The following is a 12,884-nucleotide window of genomic DNA, read 5'->3' as shown; positions in this document are numbered from 1 at the left end:
ACTGTTGTTGCATACTTGTTCAGCCGAAGCGTGCTTGGGCGAGGTTTTTGAACATTGCCATCGTCGAATCCTCTTTGGCCTTGTAAGCTGCTGCCTTCTCCGAGATGATGGCAGCCCTTTCCTGCTGATAAGCCTGCTTTCTCGACTGGCCGTGCTGTTGTGAACGTTCTCTTGCGGCCAGTGCAGCTTTGAACGAGCTCGCGTCATCGCCCATGAGCACGCTATCGGGTATTTCTGCAAGATCGTGCTCCCGAGCGGCAGCAAAATCCCTGTTGCTCGCTCGCTTCTCCGCTCGCTTCTCTTGCAACCGGTCTTTGCCCGTCGCTCGATCTGCGCGCTCATCCTCACGCTCGTCCCTTCGTTCGCGATGCCGCTGGGCGCGTTGAGCCTGTCGTTCGCGTTCGTCTAGCTCCCTTTGGCGTTCCCGCTCGTCTTGTACGTTTGACAGAGTTGCACGTCCTTGTGCCGGCGGACGCGCTGGTCCTAAAGCTACTCTGGCAGGTGGGCTAGCGCGTTCGTTCGGACCGCTGACCTCTTTCCGCGCCTGACGAGCTTGGGCTAGTTCGAATGCCGAGCTGCCCTTGAACTCCCACGTGTGCGAGCTCGTGCTGGCGACAGATGCAGTCTTGACGATCTCGCCGGTGTAGTAGGCAGCTGAGGCCGGGCAGGATCTGCATCAGCTCAAGACACGTGAATCGCAAGTGAATGGTCGCTTACGAGCAAGTTTGCCGGCGTTCCAGGCTTTGGCGAAACGCTTGAAGTAAGCGCGCGCCATGTCGCCTTGCATCGTATCGAGATAGCGTCCCTTCTCTTCGGCTAGCCAGATCTTGAACTCGCCTGCTCGCAGGAAAAAGTCGTCGCTAGGGTCGATGTCTTTTTGGCCGTACTCGCTCGGCAGCGTGCGAGCTGAAGTGCGGCCACTGTCCGGTGACCGACTGCGGTGCCGCGTAGATCTACGGCCATCTCGAGTGTCTGCTGAGGGAGACATGAGCAGCCAGTGGCTTCAGCGAGCGAGCGAGCGAGCGAGCCGACAGAGCGGGCGTCAAAAGTTATTTGACATGACTCTGGCACTTGCACATTGGCGCTGACGAACAGACTTGGATCGACGACACCAGCCCTGAAGATGCTGGTAGCAGGCCGATCGCAAGCGACAAGATCGAGCATAAGACAGAGCAGTGCATGTCCTAGCTCGATGAAGCTCTCCGGTCGATCTCTCAGCTCAGCCGGGCGATCTGGCGTGGTGGCACGGCCTGTCAGCTCGAGCAATCCTCGCTGCACTTGTTCGACCGCAAGGCCGCTCAGTACCACTGCATTGAGATTGTCTGCCAGTTCTACTGCGCCAGTCACAATCGCAAGCGGGCACTTGCTCACACGAGCATCGGACAAACCTCCGATCAGGCTCTCCTCGGCAGACCCGCTCGCAAGGAGGACAGCCTCCACGCTAGGATTCTATCAGCCGTCTGCTACTGTACAGCAACCACGCTGGATCAACAATCGCTCGTCGTCGACTCTGACAGATGAGCCAGAACCGACAGAGGAGGACGCCAAGAGTGATCCTCAAGCGCCAGAGAGCTCAGATGTCGATCCCGCGACGAGCAAGAAGCGGAAGACGCCCAAACCCGTCATCAAGATCAATCCGGACGAGGCTGTCGCCCTAGAATCATCCTCGTCGTCATCCTCTTCTTCTTCTTCTTCCTCCTCCTCTGCGAGCAGCTCATCCGGCGCTTCCACTCCTCCTTCCTCAGACGGAGGAGATCCTCCCTCTTCGGGATCGGGTTCAGGCTCGAAGCCATCTGGCGAAGCGGTGACCACCATCTCGAAGCAATCGATTCCAGAGGTGTACCCGCAAGTCCTCGCGCTGCCCATCACGCGCAGACCGCTCTTTCCGGGCTTCTACAAAGCCGTCGTCGTCAAGGATCCCAGCGTCGTCGCAGCCATCAAGGAGATGATGCGTCGCGGTCAGCCCTACATTGGCGCTTTCCTCCTGAAAGACGAAGATGCCGACAGCGACGTGAGCATTCACTCATCAGTACATAGCTTGCGTGCTGATGCGGTCCTGAGCTTTACAGATCATAACGAGTATAGATTCCGTTCATCCTGTCGGTGTCTTTGCTCAGATCACAAGCACCTTCCCTGCGAACAGCTCGGACAAGTCTGGCGAGTCTGGTCTGACCGCCGTGCTCTACCCTCACCGCCGGATCAAGATCACCGAATTGCTGCCTCCCCGCAAGACAGCCCGAACGGAAGCTGTCGCTGGCATTCAGCAGCAGGCAGAGAAGGATCAGGTCATACCGCCTGCGCCGTCCGAGGTCACCATCACGCCCGCAGAGCCGGCTGGAGACAAGCCTGTCGATGTCAGGTCAGAAACTGGCACAGCCGCTTCTTCTACGCCCTCTCCGCCGCCCACGTCGCCTTTCCAAACTGCCTTCCTGCAAGACTTTGCCGTTTCGCTCGTCAATGTCGAAAATATGCAGATCGCGCCCTTTAAGAAGAATAGCCAGTATGCTCGTGCAGTGGCCTCAGAGATCATTTCAGTCTTCAAGGACATCGCATCGCTCAACCCACTCTTCCGAGATCAGGTTGCCAATTTCTCGATCGCTCAGGGTGCTGGCAACGTCTTTGAAGAACCAGACAAGCTCGCAGACTTTGCAGCTGCTGTCTCCGCTGGCGAAGTCGGCGAGCTACAGGGTGTGCTCGAGAGCATGGAGCTAGAAGACAGACTGCAAAAGGCATTGCTTGTGCTCAAGAAGGAGCTCATGAACGCTCAGCTGCAAAGCAAGATCAGTCGAGATGTCGATTCGAAGATCCAGAAGCGCCAGAGAGAATATTATCTCATGGAGCAACTCAAGGGTATCAAAAAGGAGCTCGGTCTCGAGTCTGACGGCAAAGACAAGCTGATCGAAAAGTTCAAGGAGAAGGCAGTCGCGCTCAATATGCCAGAACCAATTCGCAAAGTCTTCGACGAAGAGATCAGCAAGCTACAAGGTCTCGAGCCACAAGCGTCTGAATTCAACGTCACCAGATCTTACGTCGACTGGCTCACCCAAATCCCGTGGGGTCGTCATTCTGTCGAAAACTTTGAGCTCAAGCATGCCACGAGCGTGCTCGATGAGGACCACTATGGCATGAAAGACGTCAAGGATCGCATTCTCGAGTTCCTTGCGGTCGGCAAGCTCAGAGGCACAGTGGTCGGCAAGATCCTCGTCCTTGTCGGCCCTCCCGGTGTGGGCAAGACGTCGATCGGCAAATCCATCGCTCGAGCAATCGACAGACAATTCTTCCGCTTCTCCGTCGGTGGTCTCACTGACGTTGCCGAAATCAAAGGTCACAGAAGGACATATGTGGGCGCCATGCCCGGCAAGATCATCCAGGCTCTCAAGAAAGTGCAAACATCCAATCCAATCGTGTTAATCGACGAGATCGATAAGCTCGGTAGAGGCATCAACGGCGATCCGGCGAGTGCGCTACTCGAGATGCTCGACCCTGAACAGAATCATTCTTTCCTTGATCATTATGTGCGTAGACAGATCTAGCATTTCTCGCGAGCTAATAAGTCAGTTCGCAGCTTGATGTGCCAGTCGATCTGTCGCAAGTCCTCTTTGTCTGTACAGCAAACACACTCGATACGATTCCAGCGCCTTTGCTCGATCGTCTAGAGATTATCGAGCTCAGTGGCTATATTGCAGACGAGAAGCGAGCAATCGCTAGTCGCTATCTAGCACCACAAGCAAAGGAAGCGTCCGGTCTCAAAGAAGCCGATGTTGACATTCTCGAAGATGCTGTCGATCTCCTCATCCGCTTCTACTGCAGAGAGAGCGGCGTCCGAAAGCTCAAGCAGCACATCGAGAAGGTCAGTCGTGCTTCATCCAGCTCGTACACACGCTAAGCTTGCGATGCAGATATATCGCAAAGCTGCGCTCAAGATCGTCCGCGATCTCGGCGAAACGAAACTCCCGGAAGCATCTGCGAGCATGGTGACCCCGCCTGACAATAACGCAACGGTAGGAGAAGAGAGCGTACCTCGTGAAGCGGGACAGCCAGACAACGGTTCAGTAGGTGCAGAGACAGAGAGTGCAAAGCCAGATCGAAAGACGACCACCGAGGTCAGGCAACCTTTGCAAGTACCGTCTGATGTTCATGTACGCATCGACGGCGCCAATCTGATCGATTATGTCGGCCCAGCGATATACCAAAAGGACCGTATGTACACTCGCATGGGACCACCTGGCGTCAGCACCGGTCTTGGCTACCTCGGCAACGGCTCTGGATCCGTCATGCCCATTGAAGCGACCGTCATGCCAGGATCCGGTGCGATACAGCTCACCGGCAAGCTGGGCGAAGTCATCCGAGAGAGCGCGCAGATCGCGCTCAGCTTTCTACGCACGCATGCATATACCCTTGGCTTGACCGACAGCCCGACCGCAGACCTGACAAAGGACAAAGCCGTCCATCTACATATGCCAGAAGGCAGCGTCGGCAAAGAAGGTCCCAGCGCTGGCACTGCGATCCTGACAGCCTTTGTCAGCCTATTCTCGAAGCAAGGCGTCAGTAGTGAGCTCGCAATGACAGGCGAGATGACGCTGGCTGGGCAAGTGCTAGCGATCGGTGGCTGTAAGGAAAAGTTCCTCGCAGCTCGACGCGCTGGCATCAAGAAGCTTATTGTGCCTGCTGCGAATCGCTCTGACATTGCTTACAATGTACGTCTGTCTGGTCTCTTTGCTCGGACGAACGCTGACAGTCGCCTGTAGGTGCCCGACTCCATCAAGGAGGGCCTAGAGATCGTGTACGTCGAGACGGTCGTTGAAGTCCTGCAGGAAGTCTTCAAGGGACAAGAAATTGTCAACAAGCTGAACGATTTGCCGAATCTCTCAAGAGAAGAGATCAACGTGCCATAGATAGACCAACGAAGACGGATGCACCTCTCATATGTACTCATTATGCAAATTGTCGCAATGTGAGCATCGATAGCCCCGTGTCACAGCATGCAGTGATGTACATCTACTTGCGCATCAGATCTCGCACTTGAGATCTGTATCCGTAATCAAGCTGATACTCGCGCCGAGCGCCCAGCCAAGCTCGACATCATTGATCTTCTTGCCGACTTGCAGCTCTCGATCCTCCGCTAGCTCGTAGCCGAAACCGAGCAAGCTGTACATGAATGTCAGGTCGAGACAATATTCCGGCCGGTCCTCAAGCTCGGCCATTGCTTCCTTTGACCGTCTGAACCGAGCCCAGCCATGCTTGCCATCCGAGCTACCTTCTGGACCCGCGCAAACATCGGCAGTGAGCTCCCGAAGCTGCTTCATCGTGAATGGCACCGAGTCTGCACCAAGTCCGAGCGGCACTATCCTGTCGTAAAAGTACGATAGGCTGCCGAGCTAATGTCAGCGCACGCAGGAAGCACGATAGCTTAGACTGACGCATAGATTGGCCCTTGACCGAAGGTTTCCATGAGCTTGGGCTGGTATACGCCACCGAAAGCACAAGGCTCGACTTCGCAGAGTGCATCCTTTGCCATAGTGACATCGACGACTCGGCGGCAGGCATCAAAGCCTGCGCCCGTACCGACAAATGTCACATTGACTTTTGGTCGACCAGGTGGATCAAGTGTGACCATCTTCTTGCCCTGCCGGACGAGACAAGGATTAGGTATCTCTATGCTTTGATTCAGATCTTCCCAGGCCAGGCTCTTGCCTTTTGGCGCGCTTTGCCAGACATACGTAAAGGCGATGAGGTTGTGCACGCTTCTCCGGGCTTGCATGAGTCCGTAGCCAAGATGCGAGTGCTGATAGAGCACATGGTCTTCGCTGGAGAATTTGAGGTCGTATACGTGATCGCCGGGCGAGAGCTTCTTGTCACTCCGCATGTGGGGCTCAAAGACGATCTGCGTGGACGCGCCGCCAAGGTCCATGACTGCAGCCGTCGAGGTGGCTTTTGCGGCTGGTCCGACGAGTCCAAGCAGCTGCGATCACGCATCAGCTCCTATGTGACGTGTCACAGACCGGAAACCAACATAGTTGATCGTAATCCAAGCGTAGACGCCTTCGTCTCGGCCGTCCATGATGACGACTCCATCATCGACGACGTGGAAGGGATAGGACTTCCTCAGCCACCGCTCTACTTCTGTCAAGATCGCTTGCGACTCGGAAGTGCCAAGCAGTCGTAGTCCCGCAGTCGCTTTGACGGCGATGGGTGTGCACTTGCGTTCGGATTCGGGTATTGTCTTCAATGCGACCTCTAGCAGCGGCCTTAGTGATTCGGCGGCCTCCCTCGGTCTGCCACTGTAGCTCGAAAGACCGGGTTGCAGCTGTTCAAAGACTTCGGATTCGAGTGCAGGCACAGCGTCCTTGTTCGAAGGCGTGCTGGCAGAGGTACAATACGTGAACGTGTAGACGTGTATGCGGGAGCCTGTACTGCCGGCATCGATCATGAGCGCATAGCTAGACGGTCGTTGATCGAGTGGTATCGAGCATGTCTCCTTCTGCTGGGTCGGATGGTTTGGGTTGGCTTGCATATTGGCCGTCTCGCCGATGTCCTGCTGCATGGCATCGTTCCCTTTATAATGTGCTAGACTGCCTACTGCGCTCTTGCCAAGCTCGTGGGTCGTGCTGCCTCCGAAGGCATAGAGTCCAAAGATGAGCAAGACTGTGCCTGCTGCGACATTGCGCCGCGATAGCAAACGAGACCAGCTCGCGCTCGCCAGGCCGGACGCGCTCTTTCCTCCTACTCTGCTCGGTGCAGGCATCCCACCGGGTTCTGCAATGAGTTGCGCGGCTTCCTGATCGTCTAATTCGAGCGAGGACTGTCTACGCTCGCCTGAGTCAATTGGCAGAGGCGTATTCGACCTCGAGGGTATCCTCGCGGGCAGCGATCCGGCTGAATCTACCGGGGTACCTCGTCTTGGTGTAGAGGTACCCGACTGGGCTGTCAGTGTACTAATGCTGGCTCTACTTCGTGATCTGCTCGGGGAGGAATAGACCGAGGACAGGCCAGCGCCTTGTCGAGAGGCGTGCGCGCTCCCGTTGTGCTGCGCGATGTGTTCGTCCTCGCTGCCGCTGGCGAGATGAGAGTCGCTGTTGTTGCTTATGATCGACCTGCGCTTCGTCGGCGCCGAAGACATGGGCTCAGCGCCAAACTATGCAATGTCGCGCGTGCAGAGGAGCGAGTAGCGTCTTGCTCGGCTCTCGCGCACGGCCCCAGGGATGAATGAATGTCGGCGAACTCGTATACGGCACTGCGCCTTGCGATCGGTCGTCCAGAGACGTAGGCAAGTCGAATCTAGCCGGGCAGCGCGAGAGACGCCAATCGCGTCGATTGAGCTCGAGCGAGTGCAACGTGGCAGTTCAGTCACTCGCCGGCCAGCCAGCCTGCCGATTATGGAGGTATGCAGGCTGATGCAAGGCTGATAGACGCTGCTGACAGAGTGAACAGGCGATCGGGTTCAATGCTCACTCTGGCTTCCTCGAGGGGATCATCAGAGGCTACAAGGCTGGCCTGCTCACGACGCAACATTACAACTCGATGACCCAATGTGAGACGCTAGAAGGTCAGCCTGCCCAACCCGCAAGATCAAGTCAGGTCTGATGTCGAATGATGACGTGCAGATCTGAAGCTGCAGCTCTCCGGAACGGACTATGGCAACTTCCTCGCCGATGAGGCACCGCCAATCGCTACTTCTGCTTTCGCCGAGCGAGCGACGGACAAGCTCGTCGACGAGTTCAACTACCTCCGAAGCAACGCGACAGGCTCTCTGGCCAAGTTCCTCGACTACATGACGTTCGTCCGGTCAGATCTCGTGTTTTAGCCAGCTCATGCCATGTGCGAGCAGGTATGGCTACATGATCGACAATGTCATTCTGCTCGTCACTGGCACGTTGCACGAGCGAGACACGCACGAACTACTAGAGCGGTGTCATCCCTTGGTAAGTCTTCTGGGAGAGCGCCAGTCTTGCGCTCATCTTGGTTGCAGGGCACTTTTGACACAATGCCTGCACTCTGCGTTGCTACAAACGTCGAGGAGCTCTACAACAGCGTGCTCGTCGAAACTCCGCTAGCGCCCTACTTCCGTGGCTGCCTATCGGCCCAGGATCTCGACGAGCTCAACATTGAGATCATCCGCAACACGCTCTACAAGGCTTACCTCGAAGATTTCAACGACTTTTGCCAATCGCTCGGCTCGCCGACCTCAGATGTCATGTCTCTCATCCTCTCATTCGAAGCCGACAGGAGGACACTCAACATCACTGTCAACTCGATCGGCACGGGCTTGAGCAAAGAGCAAAGGGCAAAGCTGTTCCCCAAGCTGGGCAGGTTGTACCCGGAAGGCAACAACATCCTTGCGAGGGCAGACGATATCGATCAGGTCAAGTCTGTCGTCGAGAACATCCCAGAGTACCGAGACTTCTTCTCTGGACCGAATCACGACCTTTCTGAGGACGACAACGGCAATAGCGCAGCAGAAGGTCTGGAGGAGCATTTTTTCCGAGTGAGCATCGCGTCATCCCTTCCAATGATGGCGACTGATCCTGGAGTACAGCACGAGGTCTATCTCAACAAGCTCGCATTCATGCAGCAATTCCAGTACGGCGTCTTTGCAAGCTACGTCAGGCTGAAAGAGCAAGAAGTCAGGAACCTCACATGGGTACATCGTATCATGATCCATGCGAGCCAGTCGCTGACTCGTCTTTGCAGATCGCCGAGTGCATTGCGCAGAACGCGCGAGATCGCCTGGGCGATATTGTACACATTTTCTGAATGCAATCTGTCCTCACACTGCGATCCCTGCAGTCACGCTACCCGATGCCGAATATATCCCTCAGGGGCCTGCTGGCTAGATCCTTATAGGCTCTCGCGAGCGGATCCAAGAGCCTTATTTCGTCGTGCAGCGTGAGACGCAGCGCTCGCAAAATGTAGATTACGTAATGATTTCCTGTCACACATACGCGGGCCCGTCGTGCGAATTCCCCCCGCGCAAGACTTGGCGACAAACTGTCGAGCGAGGCCCGCCAGTCACCACAGTGCCGACGCAGAGGCCACACAACCTCTCAGGCGACCTCTGTCAGCTTGATAAACACACTGGCGAGGTGAGTGTGGGCTTCTCTGACTGGGTCATCGTGCTGATAATTCGCCTTGTTGACAGCTTCTGTCGACAATCTGGCGAGCAAACTGGCGATACTCTCAGCCCTTCTCAGCCTCGTCAGCCGTTCTCTCGGGCCCGACTACAAGAGTTTGTCGCTTCCAGCTCCGGTGCTGGCTCATCGGCAACTGTCTCGAGCGGCCTGCTCGCCCTATCTCTGACCCCTAGAATACACTTCTGCCTAGCAAACCTATGAGCCGAATTAGGGTTGGCACTGGCGGTGAGATTTCGCTAGGAGAGGAGTTCCCAGGTCTGCCTCCGCTATCGGTCCTCGAACACTTGCGCTGGATTGCAGATGTCAGACCGGGGACTTTGCGGGCAGCGGTTGGTTTCTAGGTATCTGGCCAACACTGCACGTGAAAGAGGTCCGCATCTGCTTTGCCTTGTGCCTCCCCTCCTCGACCGCCCGACGGGCCCTTGCGTTGTACAACTCGGATCGACGTCAACAGCCCTGGAAGAGATCGACTGTACACTGTCAGCTACTGCCGGCACTGTTGCGAATCACCTCTCTGTCAACACCAGGTCTGACATACTTGACGCTCCAGTCGCTGCCGGCCTGTCTGTCGAACCAGCTCTCTTCACTCGAGTCAATCTGTCAGCAGGGCGCTCTTTCATCCATCCTGTTGTTACTGTACACGCAAGTGTGCTCTTTTCCTCATGTCTGCTAGCTTGTGCGCTGTGAGCTGGACGTGAGATGTTTTTGCTGTCTGCCGTCTTCCTCTACATGATTGGCTCCATGGATCAGGTAGGTCCCCGAGCAGGAGCCAAAGCGCCAAAGCCGAAGCCAAAGCCAAAGCGCCGAGGTTGCGACGCGACCGGTCGCTTGTCGGTCTTAGCACACGGCCCTTGCCTTAGCTGGCGGTCAGCTTGCGTAGAGCATGGACGGCGGAGCTGCAGACACCATAGCAGATCTCAAAAAGCCTCTTCCTCTGGGCACTCCAAACAATCAAGCTGCAGCGACAAGCACGAGCGAACGCGGCGACGTATACGGCGGAGCTGCACTCCCTGCCACTGCGCAAGCATCGACATACTACAAAGATGACAGACCCGTTGCTGGACTCAAGACCAGAACTTTGTCTTTGGTCGGTTTGCCGCCAGGTGCAAGCTTGATCAGCTCACGATTGCCTATGACAGCGCGGCGAGACAGGTGGTACCGTAAGGAGGCCCAATGTCTGGGAAGGAGAGACGACGCGAGTGCAACGCAGGCTTTCTCATGGTGCTGTCATCTCAATGGGTTCTCGTCTCATCGCCTGACGAGAGCGCAGATGCGAAAGACGCCGAACCTCGCAAGTTCCTCATTGACGTCGACACGACTATGCGTTTGATCCTCGAGCAAGAGGACACTGATGGTGACTTTCAGGTGCTCACAATCATGTGAGCTCTGGCATCCGGCTGATCGATGAGCAGATCTCAATCACTGATGCCGGCCCTAAGATTATCGCCCTCGGAACGGCCACGTCCAACGGCTTCAAGTCCTTTGATGTTGGTCCTTCTGTCTGCCTACCCTGATACTTCAGGCTCAGTCAGCATCTTTCCACACAGGTACGGGGCACCTGGATGCTCAGTGTTCTGCTTCAGGAGCTTGCTTTGGCGCGTCAGTTCGGTCGCAGGCATATCGTGCTGGATCAGGCAAGATTGAGCGAGAACCCTGTTGACCGTTTATCTCGTATGATCAAGACGATCTTCTGGCACAACCTTACTCGGTCCATAGACGAAGAAGGCCTGGAAGCGATTTGCAAAGACCCCAAGAATCGCGGATCAAACCAAGCTCCTCGCATCTACGTGCCAATTGATGAGCCAGAGATGGCAGCTTACTATCGTCGTATGGCCCTCGCCAAGCCCGAGCTAGGACTGGATGTGCAGATTCTGCCACGGGAGATCACAGCAGAATATGTACAATCTCTCAATGATAAGCCAGGCATCCTCGCACTGGCCATGGAAAGGACAATGACTGGCTCTGGCGAAAAGACACTAGCCGGCATCCCATTCATCGTGCCCGGCGCGCGATTCAATGAATTGTACAATTGGGACTCGTACTTCATCGCACTCGGCCTGCTCGTCGATGACGACGTGCTGAAAGCGAGGGGCATCGTGGAGCACTTTGCATTCGAGATCAGGCACTATGGAAAGATACTCAACGGCAGCAGAAGCTACTATCTCTGCCGGTCCCAGCCGCCGTTTCTGACAGACCTCGCGATGCAAGTCTATGCTCGTCTTGAGCACAATGCGGCGAACAAAGAGTGGCTTCGTCGCGCGATCAAAGCCGCTATCAAGGAATATCATGTCGTCTGGATGGCAGCGCCCAGACTAGACCCGAAGACAGGACTCTCGCGCTACCGACCCGATGGCAAAGGCATTCCGCCAGAGACGGAAGCATCCCACTTTACGCATGTCCTTCAGCCTTATGCCAAGAAGAACGGCATCAGCGTAAACGACTACATCCGAAAGTACAATTCTGGCGAGATCGAAGAACCTGAGCTTGACGCCTTCTTCCTGCACGATCGTGCGGTGCGGGAGAGCGGGCACGACACGAGCTATCGTCTGGAAGGCAAGTGTGCAGATCTGGCAACCATCGACCTCAACGCGCTGCTCTTCAAATACGAGACGTATGTCTCAGTACTTGCGGATCAAATTGGAGCTAACCCACCACGTTCAGTGATGTTGCGACGGCTATCAGCGAGGTATTTGACGATGATTTCGAGCTCGACGAAGACTTTGCACTTGCGCCCTTTCCCTTTGGCACGGAAGTTCCGCACGAGACTGCACATGTGTCCGGCGAGCGTTCGACCGGCAAGAAGCAGAAAGCATCCGATTGGATCGAGCGAGCGAGGCGACGCAAGAAGCTCGTGGATCACTATTGCTGGAACGAAGGCAAAGGGATGTTCTTCGACTATAACACCGTCAAGCATGCGCAAGAGGTCTATGAAAGCGCTGCAACATTCTGGCCGCTTTGGTCAGGCATGGCGACCCCTCCGCAAGCCGACTTACTCGTGAAGAAAGCTCTGCCCAAATTCGAAGTGATGGGAGGGCTCGTTGCCGGCACGGAAGAGTCGACAGGTCAGTCGAGATTGAGCGGCCCCAGCAGACAGTGGGACTGGCCGAGCGCCTGGTCGCCTCATCAGATCCTATGCTGGGTCGGTCTCGAGCGGTATGGCTACACGATTGATGCTCAGCGACTTGCTTATCGGTGGCTGTACATGTGCGCTCGTCATTCGTATGCGAGCACGCAATGCTGATGTATCCGTTCTAGGTTGACAGCCGCGTTCGTCGACTTCAACGGCGTAGTACCAGAGAAATTCGACGCCGTCAAGCTTTCGCACCGCGTCGATGCGGAGTATGGCAACCAAGGTGTGGATTTTCAGTATGTGCCTGTCGGCGGTTTCGGCTGGACGTGCGTTCCTCACTGGCCTGCTCGTAATGTGGGCTCAAACACTCGAGAGCAGGAATGCTTCCTATCAAATCGGTCTGACGCTCATGACATCGCATCAACGGCGCGCTTTGGGCGCTCTGACCAAGCCAGAGGTATTTTTCGCAGCAGCAAGGAGACCTCATCATCACAGCGAGGACAAGATTCCGTTTGATCTGAGCGCAGACGACAATACGCAAGCCGAGTAGCTTGCACCACGCATCTAGACAATGTTGCTTGTACAATGTCATGTAGATCTGTCGACGCGCCCGCTCGCCTTTCGGTCGCGTGAGCAGAGCGGTCTCGCAGGCAATGGCGCGTGGCAATTTTGCCGGGCGAATG

General features: G+C 55.9%; 5 protein-coding genes across 5 annotated transcripts; 3 read left to right on the top strand and 2 right to left on the bottom strand.

Moving 5' to 3' along the window:
• Positions 1-19: 19 nt before the first annotated feature.
• On the bottom strand, positions 20-988 carry L969DRAFT_42747 (uncharacterized protein; the record flags this gene model as incomplete). The annotated part of the gene is made up of 2 exons (XM_014715842.1): positions 20-654; positions 718-988. The coding sequence occupies 2 exons, from the start codon at positions 986-988 to the stop codon at positions 20-22; spliced, it is 906 nt and encodes a 301-aa protein (XP_014571328.1).
• Positions 989-1,072: 84 nt separating this feature from the next.
• Positions 1,073-4,982, top strand: L969DRAFT_84652 (uncharacterized protein). The gene is made up of 5 exons (XM_014715866.1): positions 1,073-2,011; positions 2,070-3,515; positions 3,566-3,850; positions 3,900-4,697; positions 4,749-4,982. The coding sequence occupies exons 1-5, from the start codon at positions 1,124-1,126 to the stop codon at positions 4,893-4,895; spliced, it is 3,564 nt and encodes a 1,187-aa protein (XP_014571352.1). The 5' UTR covers positions 1,073-1,123; the 3' UTR covers positions 4,896-4,982.
• L969DRAFT_70134 (uncharacterized protein) lies at positions 4,969-7,306 on the bottom strand. The gene is made up of 3 exons (XM_014715865.1): positions 6,014-7,306; positions 5,421-5,962; positions 4,969-5,370 (listed from the first exon to the last, which is right to left on the bottom strand). The coding sequence occupies exons 1-3, from the start codon at positions 7,118-7,120 to the stop codon at positions 5,010-5,012; spliced, it is 2,010 nt and encodes a 669-aa protein (XP_014571351.1). The 5' UTR covers positions 7,121-7,306; the 3' UTR covers positions 4,969-5,009.
• Positions 7,307-7,346: 40 nt separating this feature from the next.
• Positions 7,347-9,225, top strand: L969DRAFT_98004 (uncharacterized protein). The gene is made up of 6 exons (XM_014715864.1): positions 7,347-7,382; positions 7,432-7,546; positions 7,605-7,776; positions 7,829-7,922; positions 7,970-8,641; positions 8,692-9,225. Exons 1-6 carry the CDS (start codon positions 7,377-7,379, stop codon positions 8,752-8,754), a joined length of 1,122 nt encoding a protein of 373 aa, XP_014571350.1. The 5' UTR covers positions 7,347-7,376; the 3' UTR covers positions 8,755-9,225.
• Positions 8,922-12,751, top strand: L969DRAFT_44363 (glycoside hydrolase family 37 protein; the record flags this gene model as incomplete). The annotated part of the gene is made up of 12 exons (XM_014715863.1): positions 8,922-9,083; positions 9,140-9,226; positions 9,305-9,386; positions 9,473-9,777; positions 10,012-10,218; positions 10,271-10,352; positions 10,402-10,496; positions 10,541-10,618; positions 10,679-11,742; positions 11,793-12,335; positions 12,387-12,527; positions 12,580-12,751. 12 exons carry the CDS (start codon positions 8,922-8,924, stop codon positions 12,749-12,751), a joined length of 3,018 nt encoding a protein of 1,005 aa, XP_014571349.1.
• Between the last annotated feature and the right edge of the window lie 133 nt (positions 12,752-12,884).

This window comes from Mixia osmundae (genome assembly GCF_000708205.1).
Source record: "Mixia osmundae IAM 14324 unplaced genomic scaffold scaffold_1, whole genome shotgun sequence".
Lineage (NCBI taxonomy): Eukaryota > Fungi > Basidiomycota > Mixiomycetes > Mixiales > Mixiaceae > Mixia > Mixia osmundae.
This window is presented reverse-complemented; position numbering and strand designations above follow the sequence as displayed.

Excerpts from the sequence above, each read along its gene's own strand:
- L969DRAFT_84652 (XM_014715866.1), top strand. The coding sequence starts at position 1,124 with ATGCTGGTAGCAGGCCGATCGCAAGCGACAAGATCGAGCATAAGACAG. Across the intron at positions 3,516-3,565 it reads ATTCTTTCCTTGATCATTAT|CTTGATGTGCCAGTCGATCT; the intron begins GTGCGTAGACAG and ends GTCAGTTCGCAG. Across the intron at positions 4,698-4,748 it reads GCTCTGACATTGCTTACAAT|GTGCCCGACTCCATCAAGGA; the intron begins GTACGTCTGTCT and ends AGTCGCCTGTAG.
- L969DRAFT_98004 (XM_014715864.1), top strand. Across the intron at positions 7,547-7,604 it reads CCAATGTGAGACGCTAGAAG|ATCTGAAGCTGCAGCTCTCC; the intron begins GTCAGCCTGCCC and ends GATGACGTGCAG. Across the intron at positions 7,923-7,969 it reads TAGAGCGGTGTCATCCCTTG|GGCACTTTTGACACAATGCC; the intron begins GTAAGTCTTCTG and ends TCTTGGTTGCAG.
- L969DRAFT_70134 (XM_014715865.1), bottom strand. The coding sequence starts at position 7,120 with ATGTCTTCGGCGCCGACGAAGCGCAGGTCGATCATAAGCAACAACAGC. Across the intron at positions 5,963-6,013 it reads CTTGGATTACGATCAACTAT|CTGCTTGGACTCGTCGGACC; the intron begins GTTGGTTTCCGG and ends GCGTGATCGCAG. Across the intron at positions 5,371-5,420 it reads GGTCAAGGGCCAATCTATGC|CCTATCGTACTTTTACGACA; the intron begins GTCAGTCTAAGC and ends TTAGCTCGGCAG.